The sequence below is a fragment of the Mixophyes fleayi genome, chromosome 2, assembly GCF_038048845.1.
Source record: "Mixophyes fleayi isolate aMixFle1 chromosome 2, aMixFle1.hap1, whole genome shotgun sequence".
Taxonomy (NCBI): Eukaryota; Metazoa; Chordata; class Amphibia; order Anura; family Limnodynastidae; genus Mixophyes; species Mixophyes fleayi.
In genome coordinates this window covers 228,583,824-228,599,911 of record NC_134403.1, presented here as the reverse complement: position 1 = coordinate 228,599,911, position 16,088 = coordinate 228,583,824, and the positions used below count along the sequence as shown (strand labels likewise).

At 39.2% G+C, this 16,088-nt stretch overlaps 1 protein-coding gene across 3 annotated transcripts in view; it reads left to right on the top strand.

Moving 5' to 3' along the window:
* Positions 1 to 493: 493 nt before the first annotated feature.
* The window catches only part of VEZF1 (vascular endothelial zinc finger 1), a 55,602-nt gene continuing 40,007 nt past the window's right edge, over positions 494 to 16,088 (top strand). The window contains exons 1-2 of one of the 3 annotated variants that reach the window (XM_075195570.1): positions 494 to 727; positions 9,015 to 9,736. In XM_075195570.1, the coding sequence (XP_075051671.1) occupies positions 695 to 727; positions 9,015 to 9,736 (755 nt within the window). In that variant the 5' untranslated portion in view covers positions 494 to 694. Of the gene's footprint in view, positions 728 to 865; positions 1,605 to 9,014; positions 9,737 to 16,088 lie in introns of those variants that run through there. The other 2 variants (XM_075195569.1, XM_075195568.1) reach the window with 2 other exon arrangements.

The following is a 16,088-nucleotide window of genomic DNA, read 5'->3' as shown; positions in this document are numbered from 1 at the left end:
TCTATCACACATTCTCTTCCGCTCATTAACATAACTCTCAGCCGGCTCAGGGTGAGCAAAGCTACCCGCAAGGCACGACATGGCGGATGGGAGGAGACGGCAGAGACACATTAAGACAATAGGCGGCCAGAAAATGGCATCAGAATAAAGGAAAAGACACACGGAGCATACGTGCTGTTTTTGTCTGGAAGGCTGCAGCTGTGCGTGAGGTAATTCCGCTACCTCATTTAACACAGACTTCCAGCGACTAATGACCATTTCACCACATCCTCCGCCGCCAGGGCGCAGGAAAGAACCTCCGGCACAATAAACATAATTTTCATTAGGGAGGTTTATTTACTTTGTGTATTATCAGCTCTTCGTCTGGCACCTATTAACCACAAGGGCGGGAGGAAGGGGAGACTTGGTTTCTACCCACAATCCCCCTCCTTCCCCAATGACCGAGGGCGCAGAAGTCGCACCATCTCTCTCCCCATTCTCCCTCCTCCTTCCGAATGGTCTCTCCCAGAGGTTACCGGAAGTTGTGCGGCGCTGCCATGTTTTCAGCTGCTTTGTTGTAGGTTTCATGTAGGATCCTGTTTTTTTTTTTGTTTTTTTTTCATCTTCCTTTTTTTTTTTTTTTTTTTTACCCCCCTGTTCCACCAAGCACTTTCCTCCCGCCTCCTCCTCCTCTCCCTTCCTCCCCAGGATCGCCATGGAGGCCAACTGGACCGCTTTCTTGTTCCAGGTAAGGAGTAGAAAGAAACACGTTATAATGTGTCTGTCTCTTCGGGGTACATAGACCCAGGGCGGCGGCGACCCCCCTCCCACGGAGCAGCGCAGCCGCCTCCCTCCTCCCCGGGAAGCGAGGACACCCGGGAGCAAACACCCCCCCTCCCTCTCTCTCTCTCTTCCACCATCTCCTCCTCCCTCCACATCCTCCTCCTTTCCCGGCCGCGTAGCGACATCAGAGCCGCACACATACTGAAGCCTGGTCCTGCACTGGCTGCACAGAGACTCTGATCACTGCTGTGATGAACGGCGCCCACAGCCCGGCCTGTAGACGGCAGCCAGTCATAGGGGAGCTGAGAGTGAGCGGATAACGGAACATCATGGAACAGCGGCCAGACAATGGCTCATTCATGCGACCGGACGATAGAACAGACGTGTTCTGCCCCTTCATATTTGTGTGGTTGACGCTATATGTTTATGTAGCACTTTCTTATATTTACTAATTTCAGCGGTCTGCTGAGTGTGCTTTGGTGACTGTTACCCCGCATAACCCTACCGCTGCCATTGACTGACGTACCAGCGAGTCTGAGCTAGTTTAGATCCCCCTTCTCCCGTGAGGTGTCAGAACCTGTAATGTATCCCCCCTGTGACTTTGTCTATCATTCCGGAGACCCCAGGCTCTGACTCCTGCACACCCCTCCCCCTCTCCCCGGCTGCGGATTATGGCGGGCTCGGGCTGCTATTTTCTACTTCATTTTTCTTTTCTCTTCAGACTTATTTTTTCATTATCTGAGGAAGAACGGGGTTTTTTTTTAGTACAAATCTCAGCAGCAGCTGTTAGGCCTGATACGAACGACAGCAAGTTACAGTCTTGTTATCTTAATGTATTATCGGTAAGCGACTTTGTTACAGCCCGCAGTAAAATATCCCAGACACTGGGGTCATTTAAACTCTTATGTAAAAATAGATTGCCTAGCGCTGATTGTTTGTAAAGACACATACGTCTGTCTGGTATTTGTTTTTGTTTTTTTGCGTTAGAGCGATGTTTTCGTTATCAATTGGATTGTTGTCCATTATTATGCTTTTGTATATTAAGTAACGGTCTCATTAAATGCATAATTTCAATAAAAATATCCTAAATTGTCTAGGTTTTATACTGTTATATAATTATTTTTATCATCTGTTCTTCACTCTCTCCAAAACAAGATAAACAACCTAAAAAAAATACACATCAATGTCTATTGTGTTTTAGAAGAACAATAGGGAATATTGCAGGGATAACACGTTTTCCATTACGAACATTTGGGAGCGATTCAGACCAAACTCTTCAAGTGGGAGGGTGGGAAATTAGGCAGTCCTCATTGGCACCTTCTGGACTGATGATTTTTCAAGAGTACCAAGACCTATGCTTTATAGTGAGTGAAGAAGTTTTTTTTAAAAGCATAACTGAGGCACTTCAAAGATACACTCCCAAAGTCTGAGCATAAAATAACCAAACAGGTATTGGACAACAATATGATGTGGCTATTGGATATCTCATTTGCACATTACCATTTTCAGGGGGGGGTCTTACATTTTGTAAGCCTTCAAAGTTTTAAAACTGCCACCAACATGTAACCATTATAGTGCAAATTTTAAAAAAAGATTATATTCATGAATGGTTATACATCTATTCATAATGTATTGTTGCTGAGTGCTTTGTGTATACTTGTTGGCTGGGCTCTGAATTTAACTTTTTTATTGGTCAGTCCAGTTAATATGGAAAAGGTGGTCCTCATAGGGGGCTATTCAGTTGCAAGTTGAGTGGAATGTGCCAAGAGTAATTCAATTATAAGTTCAGTGGTACTGATCACGACTGAAAATGTGGCTTAGTTCGCTCATATTTGCACGTACTTCCTAGGGAAATGCTTAAATCAGTAAAAAAAAATTATCATGTAGTCAATCCTGCAATTTCCTATAATTTGTGTTGCAAAAGAACGTGCAAGAAAACTACGGACACCTCATTACTAATTTAGTCTCCTCCATAGTGATCAATAGAGTGCTGTTTTGAGGTTCATTTAAACTTTAACTTTTTAAGGAAACTGGCACAGATCAATACACCACTGGTGGATTTGCCTTTGAATACAAGCCCTTATGGGTGTAACTTGGTAATACAATGCTTTGCCAACTGGGGGGTGTTTTTTTTTTTTTTTTAGAAAGTCTACCTTTGTTTTGGGATTTGTCTGCTAAAGTGCCACATAGCCTATTTTCACATATCATGTAGAGTTTTACAGAAGTGAACACTATTGACTATTATTTGCTTTTAACAATTTAAACTGCTAATGTGGTTTGAATTTTTTATTTTTTTTATTTTTTTTATTTAGCAAAAGGCATTCATTTGACTTAAATGCATTATTGTTAAATAGCATGTAAACCAGGACTAGAGAAATTCCAGGATGGAGGTAGCCAATGAGCCTAACTTCTGAGATTCCTGGCTCCTTTGTCCACCCTAGTAAACCCACTATTTGATAAAGTTTTTGTACTACATAAGCATATAATAAATATAAAGTAACGAAAGGTTTGTGTGGTACTTGATCATCTGGCTACCTGTGACATTGTAATGTTATACAGATTCTATTTACAAATGTGCATAAGCCTGCACTAAAGCACATGTCAAATGAGAATTGTCAATTACAAAAATCATTAATCCTTTTGGTCAACCCCTTCTCATTGTTACTTGAATGTACATTGAAATCCAACACATTAAAAATGCATCATACAATTCATTAATAAAATCCACAAATTTGTTTTTGCAGTCATGTTATGGAGAGCCTTTTCTTTACCATCTTTTTTACTATAGAGATATTTAAGAAGCATATATCTATATGACCATTGAGGGACAGTGATATTTGCAGGCTGTAAGCATGCATAAACCCCCCTCCTATCCTCAATACACTTTTTTTTACTTCATTCATACAGCGTAAGTTGAGTTGTTCGTTATTTGCTGCAGTTCAGTTAAAACAAGAGGACACTCCATTAACCCACATGTGAGTCCTTGCATCATTGCAAGTAAATGGAGCATGTTTTCCCCAAAAATGCACCGCACAGCAAACTATCCTGCTGCAAGTGCAAATGGGTATGGGGTCATTGAAGCCAGTGGTTTCCATTACCATACCCATTAGTGTGCTTTTAACAGAATTACAAATGTTAATAGCATGTATTCTGATTCTTGGTAAAGGCCCTAACTACAATGCATTCCTAAATGTACATTGTTTTTCAAATGTAATTTTACATTAAAATATACAATTGAAAAATGATTTACAATAACATTTTGTATTTTAAAGTTACATAGATATTTTCTATATTGGAGCTTCAACACTAGATTTAGTTTTTGTTTTATGGATGATTGTTGTGACTTAGCCAATGCTCTTCCTTCCCCCATGATAGACAATTTATTTACATGCACTTCTGATTATCCGCTGTTTTCCAAATTCATCTGCAGCTGCTGCATTTTGTAAACCATTTTTGAGATTTTCCACATCTCAGCCAAATCAATATCAAGCACAGCAGTATTCCACAAAACAAACATTTTGACAAAACTGAACAAAACAATGCAACACTAGTCTAGAGAAGTGGTTATCTGCCAGTCAAGTTTTTGCCTATGGCCACAACCCACTCTGTCTTTACTGAGACCAAAAACATTTAATGAATGTAAGATAATTGACTTATAAGCATAGTTTCATGGTAATGCTAACTTGGGGCAATTGTTCCAATCTCAGCTCATGGTAAAAACATCTCTTAGAAATAAGCTACACATTCAAATATTCCCCTATTATGTGCTATGTAACTTAAGCCCCTCAATGCAACAGACATTATATTACATGTGTTGGGTTAAATCTCCTATGATCCTTTATGGCTGTCATCCAAACGCCTTTTAGATACCTTGCAGTACAGGTTCGTGAACCATTGGCAGCCAATAATAAACAGGGTTGCAGTGTTGTTATTCCTATCACATGGTGGCTCCACCAAAAACCTTAAATGTCTCAAATCTGCATTTTCCCGGTCACCACACTTGTTGTTCTAGGCTAGCTTATTTCAACTGAATCATATTTTTATACCTGTGTACTTTGAGCATACACACACACAAAAATGCAGACACAGTCCAATGTGTGTAAAACATGCAGAACTCTTGGATAACAAGTATCTGTGTACATCATTTTTCCACCTTTTTTGTTGTGAATGCATAGGAAAAGAAAAATGTCTTGCATACGTGTGAATAAGACCATATAGAAATTGTTTTTTTTTTTTTTTGTTTTTTTTTTTTTTATTTATTTACTTTTTTAATTGTTAAGCAGAAAAAGTTACTTTGTTCTTGAACAAACTTTACATTTTGGTATTTTATCTGATATTCTTGATCTACAAGTTTGCTATAACCATACATATTAGTTGTTTTGTTTATGCAGCTTATCCACAATTTATACCTTGCTTTATTTTCAGTAAACTTTCATAAAACACTATTAAATTGCCTCTACCTCCTGACATGATAAAGAAAATCTTTCCAAAATTGGCCAAATTAATTTCAATTGTATGAAAGTGAGCTAAAAGCAAATGTGTGTGCATTGTTTTTCTAAACACAGATACTTTGTGGTTGTTGTTTTTGCTTTAAACCACCTTTCCAAAACAACAGGATTCTACACATTTCCATAATAAAATGTGCACTTTTTTCTCCTCTTTTGCTAGTTTGCACTGTCAAATGAAACCCATAAAAACAAGGCATAACATTTTGAAAAGTAGACAACCTACCAAATCAAATGAGGGTACCTACACCTAGAATGGGGTAGATCTGGGCATTAAAACCCATCCATCTATGGACTTAATGCTTTCTGTAATGTAGTGTTGTTCTCTGCTTTTAATTGTTTGAGGACTTTTTCAACTGCAGGGTCCCTGTTCTTTCTAGGAGCTATGATGGGGGAGTTTTTTTGCATTACAACAACCTCCCCCACCTCTAGCCTGCTTAATGCTTTTTGTACAGCAGGGTGTTATTGTTTGGTGGTCTGAGTCTGTAGGTGCCACAGAGAAGAAAGGATATCACAATGCAGACAGAGCTCTAAAGGGCTTCCAAAGTGCCTCTGCTCACTATATCATGGGACTGCTTGCCATGATAGTCCAGAATCATTACTAGCAGCCTGAAGAAAAGAAGGAAAATGGTAATCTAAACAATCTTCTTAAAGCCCATCACAGGCTTTAATCTGTTGTTTTACATCCAATATAATACGAGGAACCAGTGTGGCTGCTCTTATTTGTTATTAATTGTTACCAATTGAGTTATGCGTATAGTGAGAGGTTTTTAGTATATCATTATCTAATTTGTTAGAAAAAGATAGCACTCAATCCTGAAATGTTTTTTAACTAATAAATACAGTGAACAGAAGAGGCGTTTCCCTTGTAGTTGGTGTGTTAGCACAGGAGTGATTGGTCGCTAAGTATGTTAGTGCTTTTCTAGTTGCAAAAATGTCAATCTGATACCACTCCTAACTTGTTAAAGTAAATTTCGGCATACTGTTATGAATAAAATATACTATATAGATATAGTGACTTTTGTTATTTACTTATAACACTACTGAGTACTGCCCCCCCCCCCCCAAAAAAAAGATAAAATTGGCATGCTTCCTGCTAACCTATTCATCAATTTTGTTATATTGACCTGTTTTTGTATGTGAGATACATTATGTTTGACATAATTTGAATGAGTATGTGGCTCTAAAGTCGTATGTTCCCCTCAAGCTTTACTTCCCACCACTGGCTCTATCCCTTTTACTGTCGCCCATTTGCACTCTCTGCTTACTTGGGTGCTTTTGAACATTTCAAAATGAATATTAATACCACTGTTCCTGGACTGTAAATGCGTATGAACTCCTGTAAACTACACATTTGGTGTCCGTCGTCTAGGGACAATAAAACTGGGTTGCACAATTGCCTAACAGTTGAAAAGTGTATATTTTTCCTATTGTGTCTGGTTTTCTTGAATAATTCATAAAATATTTAGTACATTTTCTGAAGGCTGAGTAATAAGAAACTGATGCCCTGCAAATGCAAAAAGCTGATCTGGATTGTTAAAGTGCAAAACCTGTTTTTTAAAGGATTGAATAGCAGCCTTAGCTACACAATGTAAGTCTGTGTGCGGGAATGGTAGTTGGAGAAAAATAGGGTATCATCAACAAACTTTATTGTGCCTAATGTATCTTCTCTCTGTAAGAACATGTTTACACAGGTGTATTGTCTCATTCTATCTTTTCAATAAACATACATTCATTCTTGCTGTAATCCTTGTGTCACATCTCATTGCTGTCCATGTGGGCTTAAGCTGGCCACACACTGAAATATCCAACATCCGGCAATTAACTAGCTGTCACAGAGGGTAAGACTTCAAAACGACCACAGTGGCAGATAAAGTTGTTATTGAAATTAACCATTAAAATTAATCTAAGCTTCTTTATAGAACTTGGTGGATAATGTGGTTAGACCACAGCTTTTGTGTGCCGTTAACCTCCAATCACGCTATCTGGCTGTAATGAAGCTGTAAGTTTGGTGGGGTAAATGTCAATGATGATCTTGTTGATTGGGTTAAATGTTATGTTTTTTTCCCTATGGTTCTAACATTGCTTTCCAGTGTGAGAGAAAAATTCTTGTGTGGTTGAGCTAATTGGGGCTGGGTCTATCTAAACCTTGATTGCTCTGTAATTTTCAGTTAACAAGACCTCTCCTCCAATGATGTAGACCAGTGGTGGGCAAACTCAGTCCTCAAGGGCAACCACCAGTTCATGTTTTTAGGATTTCTTTAATCATGCACAGCTGAGTTAATCTATTTGGCTGGGTCAGTAATTATCCCAGCTGTTTCTACAGACAGAAATCCTAAAAACATGAACTGTTGGTAGCCCTTGAGGACTGAGTTTGCCCACCACTGATGTAGACCAAATCACCAAGCAGTTTTAATGTGAGATTATCTACGTACATACAGCAAAGGTGGCTCCTTGTGAGGGATAATTTGTTTTAAATTCCTCATTGGATGAATTTTTTTTTTTTTTTTTTTTTATTATTCTAATCAAATATGCAGAAAATGTAATGCATGTTAAGTATTTTTCAGAAACATTTTAGGATGAAAAGGTTAAAATATATATTTATAGATCTATTCCCTTTTAAACATCGGATAAAATCATTATACTGTATTTATAGAATTTTAATTTTTATAGAACATTTTAATAAGTGCTGTATGACTAGGAGAAAAAACAAAGTAACTAACAGCCATTAATTCCAAAATGGTGACCTGTTTGAGAGCTTATCATTACAATCTACCTCACGCTAGATCAGTGTTGGCTAACCTGTGATACTCCAGGTGTTGTGATACTACAAGTCCCAACATACCCTTCCAGCAGTAAGCTGCTATATATTGGCAAAAAAATGCTGGGACTTGGTAGTTTCACAACACCTGGAGTGTCACAGGTCAGCCAACACTGCAGTAGATTCACAGTTTGAGGATGGACATAATAACAAACCTGAAATGCATTTGTCACTTATCTTTGTTTGTGCCCAGTATTTACTCACAGTGGTTTTTGTTACATGTGTTGTTTAAAACTTACATATCACTACTAAGAAAAGTATTTTGTCATCAAAAGTTCTTTAGATAAGTTTAGTTTATCACACACACATACTTCTATATATAATTCATGTGCCTTAAAGTTTCAAGTTACCAATTATTATTGTTAAATTACTCTTGTCTTTTGCTGTAGCAGATGTATAGGTTGATTTCTGGTGAAGGATATCTTCTGTCTGATCAGTTAATACGGGTGTTGGAACTCATTAAAAAAAAAAGGTTCATTAACTGAAGTTGGACATACTGGTACTGCAATCTCTAATCCTTCCGTGTCCTATTTTATGAAATCACTATATAGATTGGTATTTGGCATTGCTTCGAGAGTTGGCAAAAATCCCCCTAAATATATTTTTTTAATGTGTTACCTTGTTCTATATTTTACTTACATACCTCACTGTATGGGTGTCCCCTGCTTATTGTGTTTGGTTTTGTTCTGTTTTTTATACCCCTGAGGAGCAGGAACACAAGTGGAAAGCTACTGCAACCTCTGTTATAAATACTTTTTTGGTTCATTTTATTTTAATTGGTGAACAAAGTGATTTTTGCTTATTTAATTTATGCATCCTCTCTTTCCTGTGTTGAGTGAATTTATTTCCTCATTATTGCATCTTTCTTTTTAGTGCAAAATGTTTGTGTTAATGTCTCTAAATCAGATTTACTCTATTATTTTCAGGCTCATGAAGCTTCACACCACCACCACCATCATCATCACCATCACCAACAGCAGGCTGCCCAGAACAGCTTGCTGCCGCTATTGGGAGCTCCAGTTGAGCCTCCTGATCAAAAACCTATGTTACCTATACCAATAACTCAAAAACCCCAACCTCCACCGGAAGGTATAAAAGAGCATGTTGTAGTAAAGAAAGAAAAGTCAAAAACTTCCTTTGTGTGCACTTATTGCAGCAAAGCCTTTAGGGACAGTTACCATTTAAGGCGCCATGAATCCTGCCATACAGGGATTAAGTTAGTGTCACGACCAAAGAAAACACAGACTGCACCGGTCGTGCCACTTATATCAACTATTGCTGGCGACAATAGTAGAACCTCCTTGGTTTCAACAATTGCAGGGATATTGTCGACTGTTACAACATCTTCTTCAACTACAATTCCTAGTGCCAGCACTAGCATCCCAACTATGCCTGTTACTCAGCCAGTGAAGAAGCCTAGCAAACCTGTTAAGAAAAACCATGCATGTGAAATGTGTGGAAAGGCATTTAGGGATGTTTATCATCTAAATCGGCATAAGCTGTCCCATTCGGATGAAAAGCCCTTTGAGTGTCCAGTCTGCAATCAGCGTTTCAAGAGAAAGGATCGCATGACCTATCATGTAAGATCTCATGAAGGAGGAATTACGAAGCCCTATACTTGCAGTGTTTGTGGAAAAGGATTTTCAAGGTATGTCAAAAGTGTTTTTTATTGTCTTTTATCTAAAATGTATTGGTTTTTGTTTTTCCTTTTGGTACTGACCTCATGTAGCAAAATGGTTAAATTTCAGTATTTGTGTGGAGATATTGATGTAAAAATCAGGAGCAAGCCAGAGAAGCCTAAGAGCCAACTTTAGCTTCTAGGTAACCAAGGAAAAGGTAAATTCTGAGATGTATAAATTTCCTCATCAATTTTGATTCCAGCACTATATTTTTATTGATATTCTTTATCTAATGGCAACATTTTATGCAGCAGTCTACAGATAATATTCATTCATGCCCAGCTTACAATATAATTTTCCTACCAGAATGTGTTTGGACTGTAGGAGGAAACCAGAGTTCCAGAGCACAGTGGGAGAAGAATGTACAAACTCCACGTATATAGTACCCTGGTTGGATTTCAAACCCAAGTACCTAATAATGAGACTAACCACTATGTAGCCAGGGTACCAAATGAACCTAAAAAATTACTGCTGGTGCTTGGCCTTTGGGAGTCATTTCTGATGATCTCAAACAATGCACATCTTTCTTAGCTCCTTGGAGGATCATACATACAAGCGTTTATTTTGCATCAAGCAACGTTCGTTATCTGTCAAACATTCAAGAAATTGTTGGTGTGTTCTGACATCTGTTCCATATTGAGTTCAAGCATCTCTATTTTCAAAGCCATTCAAGGTTGAGGACTGCTGCTTGGACTGGATGGTCCACACCTGTTTATATCCACTCAAAAGATCTTGCTTGCTCTTTCTAAATTCTACATAATTATATCCACCTCTGCAATATAGCTTTCGATACACCGCAAAGTGTTCTATGTTTTAGGCAGGCTAATACACTTTAAAAGACAAATTATTCAGCTCACATTAAGGATGGCAATTTTAGTGCAGTGCTCATTAAACCTAAATGTGAATTCTAGTAATAGAATGTAATTAGTTGGGTTATGTAGGGGAGAAGTAACCTAGACCTTTTATGGCATTTAAAAACTCAACACTAATGTCATAGTAGAGAGGATGCAGGAAGGTGTCCATATGGAATTCATTATCGGGCCGGGTGTTACTTACTGCATGGTGATGATAGTTAATTTTCTGTCATAAATAGTATGGTGAGGTTGAGAACAGAGTCAGAAACTCTGGTAGTATAGTCACAGCCAACAGTTTTGAGAATGACACAAGTATTGGTTTTCACAAAGTTTGTTGCTTCATTGTCTTTAGACCTTTTTGTCAGATGTTAATATGGTATACTGAAGTAAAATTACAAGAATTTCATAAGTATCAAGGGCATTTTTTGACAATAACATTAAGTTTATGCAAAAAGTCAATATTTGCAGTGTTGACCCTTCTTTTTGAAGATCTCTGCAATTCACCCTGGCATGCTGTCAATCAACTTCTGGGCCATATGCTGACTGATAGCCGCCCATTCTTGCCTAATCAGTGCTTGGAGTTTGTTAGAATTTGTGGGTTTTTGTTTGTCCACCCGCCTCTTGAGGATTGACAACAAGTTCTCAATGGGATTAAGGTCTGGGGGAGTTTCCTGGCCATGGACCCAAAATGTTGATGTTTTGAACCACCGAGGCACTTAGTTATCACTTTTGCCTTATGGCAAGGTGCTTCATCATGCTGGAAAAGGAATTGTTCGTTACCAAACTGTTCTTGGATGGTTGGGAGAAGTTGCTCTTGGAGGATGTTTTGGTATTCTTCATGGCTGTGTTCTTAGGGAAAATTGTGAGTGAGCCCAGTCCCTTGGCTGAGAAGCAACCCCACACCTGAATGGTCTCGGGATGCTTTACCGTTGGCATGACATAGGACTGATGGTAGCGCTCACCTTTCCTTCACCGAACAAGCGTTTTTCCAGATACCCCAAACAATCTGAAAGGGGATTCATCAGAGAAAATGACTTTACCCCAGTGCTCAGCAGTCCAATCCCTGTACCTTTTACAGAATATCAGTCCGTCTCTTATGTTTTTCCTGGAGAGAAGTGGCTTCTTTGCTGGCCTTCTTGACATCAGGCTATCTTCCAAAAGTCTTTGCCTCACTGTCCGTGCCGATGCACTCACACTTGCCAGCTACCATTCCTGAGCAAGCTCTTTACTGGTGGTGTCCCGATCCCGCAGCTGAATCAACTTTAGGAGACTGTCCTGGTGCTTGCTGGACATTTTTGGGTGCCTTGAAGCCTTCTTCACAACTATTAAACCTCTCTCCTTAAAGTTCTTGATGATCCAATAAATGGTTGATTTATGTGCAATCTTACTAGCAGCAATATTCTTGCCTGTGAAGCCCTTTATGTGCAAAGCAATGTTGACTGCATGTGTTTCCCTGCAGGTAATCATGGTTAACAGGAAGAACAATGATTTAAAGCACCACCCTCCTTTTAAACCTTCCAGTCTGTTATTCTAGCTCAATCAGCATGACAGTGATCTCCAGCCTTGTCCTCGTCAACACTCTCACCTGTGTTAACGAAGGAATCGCTGACCTGATGTTAGCTTGTCCTTTTATGGCAGGGCTGAAATGCAGTGGGAATGTTGTTTTTGGGATAAAGTTTATTGTCATGGCAAAGAGGGAAATTAATTGCAATTCAACTGATCACTTTTCATGACATTCTGGAGTATATGCAAATTGCCATCATAAAAACTGAGGCAGCAGACTTTGTGAAAAATAATTGTCATTCTCAAACTATGGATCAATGCAGTGGGTGTTGAGGAGCCTGTCCCTTGACATTTTGCAGGTTGTTCAAATTTAATCTATGACAGGATGGAAGGGGAGGAGATATTAGTTTAAAAAAACACAGTGCAGATCACCCCAAAGATTTTCGGAACTTGTGCCCAACGGCTATGGGGAGAGCATTGTGGTAGAGTGTTCTTCGGATCCCTCACCGCTATTTACCTGCTCTCCCTTCCGCCACTTTGCAATATTGACCACAGAGGACATAGAAGACAGGTCTTCGCAGGAACAGCAGTTTTTCACAGACAGCTGTTCCTAGTGAAGAATTTAATAGTTATGATATTTCATTCCTTTTAATTGTGATAAGGAATTAAATTGATAGTGTTTAAAATACGGTTCATAATAAACATGGCCCTTAGTGTTAAGTTAATGTACACAGGACATATACATCTTGTTCTTATTTTTGCTACTACTTAGTACATGATTAATTTTTTTTTATCGATTCTAAGATATTTTCTAAATGATTCAGTTTTTTTTTTTCCCTTCTCTCTGTTAGAGCTAGTGGGTGTGGTTTAATTGCATAGTTGATACAGCTGGTTAGTGCAAGCTCTATTTAACAGGAGGTAGCAAGCGATTTCATTGAGCTTGTGATTTCACTGCTTTTTTGATTTCAAGTGCTGTTTTTGTTTAAAGTTTGGAGTTTGATCCAGTAAGGAGTTGAATCCAGGAAGGGGTTTAATCTGGTAAGTGGCTAGCAAAGGTTAGTACTCAAGTTCACTGTAGACTATAAGAAGTTAGGTTAGCCATAATAAGATGAGTAGTAGCAGGCTTGATGATCTTGCTCAATGCATATCTTGTCATATGTATGCACACTTGGAGCAAGTGTTCCAAGGTTTATACCTCTGTGAGAAATGTGAGCAATTGGTCTCTTTGGAAGCCCAGGTAACTGATCTAAAGCAGACCATTGCAACATTGAGAGACATTGCCAACCTGGAGCAGAGTTTACAGCTCACCGTTGATGCGTTAGCTGAGCAGGGTGGAGCAGAGACAGAGGAGGATGCACAGGTAGGCAGCTGGGTAACAGTTACTAGGGGTAGCAGAGGGAGGAAGAGGCAGGCCAGTTCTGAGCTAGGCAATCCCAGCAGATTTGCCAGATTGGATGAAGATATTGTGGAAGGCAGTTCAGAATTGGTAGAGTTGGATGACACTGCTTCCTCTAGCAACCAGGGGAATGGTCTCTCCAGCACAGAAGGGACCAAAGTTACTCAGGGACCCAGGCAGATTGTGGTGGTAGGGGATTCAATTATTAGGAAGGTAGATAGGGCAATCTGTTACCGGGACCGTGCATGCCGAACAGTGTGTTGTCTCCCGGGTGCTCGGGCTCGGCATATTGCGGATCGGGTGGACAGATTGTTGGGAGGGGCTGGGAATGACCCAGCGGTTTTGGTGCATGTTGGCACCAATGACCGAGTTAGAGGAAGAAGGGGTGTCCTAAAGAATGATTTCAGGGACATGGGTCGCAAACTTAAGGCAAGGACATCCAAGGTAGTATTTTCGGAAATAGTCCAGGGAGGCAGCGTGAGATTAGGGAGGTTAATGCGTGGCTAAAAGATTGGTGTAGGAAGGAGGGTTTTGGATTCTTAGAGCACTGGGCTGATTTCTCGGTCAGTTGCCATCTTTATTGTCGTGATGGATTGCACCTGAATGAGGAGGGGGCTGCAGTGCTAGGGGAGAGGATGGTTAGAAGGTTGGAGGAGATTTTAAACTAGGCTCCGGGGGGAAGGGGCAAGCAAGTATTTATGGGATAGACATTGAGAGTAGTAAGGAGGAATTTAACAAGAGTAAAGGGGGTGGAGAGGGGGGAAAGGGAAGCATAGCCGATAAGGAGCGGTCCTTTTTAAAGCAAAAAGAAATACCTAAGGGAGGCAATAGACTTAAGTGTATGCTTGCAAATGCAAGAAGCCTGACAGGTAAAATGGGGGAGTTAGAACTAGTAGCAATGAATGAGCAGTATGATATTATAGGTATTACTGAGACCTGGTGGGATGATACACATGACTGGGCAGTCAACTTGGAAGGCTATTCTCTCTTCAGGAGGGATAGGGTAAATAAAAGGGGAGGAGGAGTATGTCTTTATATTAAGCCAGAATTAAAACCAAGTATTCAGGAAGTTATATACGAGAATATTAGTGATAATATAGAGGCATTGTGGGTGGAAATATCCAGCGGAGGAAAAAGTTCAGAGAAGTTGCTGATAGGGATATGCTATAAACCGCCAGATATTAGTACGATTGAGGAAGCCCAACTTCTACAGCAAATTGAAAAGGCTACACAACTAGGTCAAATTTTAATTATGGGGGATTTTAATTATCTGGACATTGGAGTACTGAGACCTGCGGTACAGCTAGGGGAAATAGGTTTCTGAGCACGCTAAAAGACCATTACATGTCCCAATTAGTTGAGGAACCAACTAGGAACCGGACTATACTGGACCTAGTAATAACAAACAATGTAGACGTAATATCAAATATTCAAGTAAAGGAGCACTTGGGAAACAGTGATCATAATATGGTCTCATTTGAAATTAGTTTCCAGAAACAACAGTACAAGGGATCAACTAGGACTTTAAACTTTAAAAAGGCAAATTTTAATATGCTAAAGGAGTCTATAAAGAGCATAGACTGGGACAAAGCCTTTGAAGGAAAAAATACGGAAGAAATGTGGGCTGTCTTTAAAATGTTGTTGGAAACATACACGTATAAGATCATTCCTATGGGAAATAAATGTAAAAGAATTAAGTCTAAATCAATGTGGATAAATAAAAAGGTAAGGGAAGAAATGCAAAGGAAGAAGCGTGCATTTAAATTGTTTAAGTCTGAAGGGTCAGAGGAGTCCTTCCATAGGTACAAGGAATGTAATAAAACATGCAAAAAGGAAATTAGATTGGCTAAATTAGAAAATGAAAGGCACGTTGCAAAAGAAAGTAAGACAAACCCCAAAAAGTTTTTTAAGTATATAAATGGCAAAAGGATTAAAAAAGATAATATAGGACCCCTAAGAAGTGAGATGGGTGAATTGATAAATGATACTAAGGAAAAAGCAGAGATATTAAACACGTTCTTTTCTTCAGTATTTACCAGAGAGGAACAAATGGCAGGAGTAATACATAAAAATGGAAATGAAACCATGCCATTAATTAATACTTGGTTGTCAGAGGAAGAAGTCCAAAGGCGACTGAAGAATATTAAGATAAATAAAGCTCCAGGTCCAGATGGCATACACCCAAGGGTCCTTATGGAGTTAAACTTGGAAATAGCTAGACCGCTATTCTTAATTTTCAGAGATTCAATCTCATCAGGCTCAGTACCAAGGGATTGGCGAATAGCAGATGTGGTGCCGTTGTTTAAAAAGGGGACGAGATCGCAACCAGAGAATTATAGACCTGTAAGCCTGACATCAATAGTGGGGAAACTACTGGAAGGTATTTTAAGGGACAGTATTCAGGATTACTTGGTACGCAATAAAATTATTAGTGTGAATCAACATGGATTTGTGAGGGATAGGTCATGTCAAACTAATCTAATTAGTTTCTACGAGGAAGTTAGTGGGAACTTAGACCAGGGCAGGACAGTAGATGTGGTCTACTTAGATTTTGCAAAGGCCTTTGAT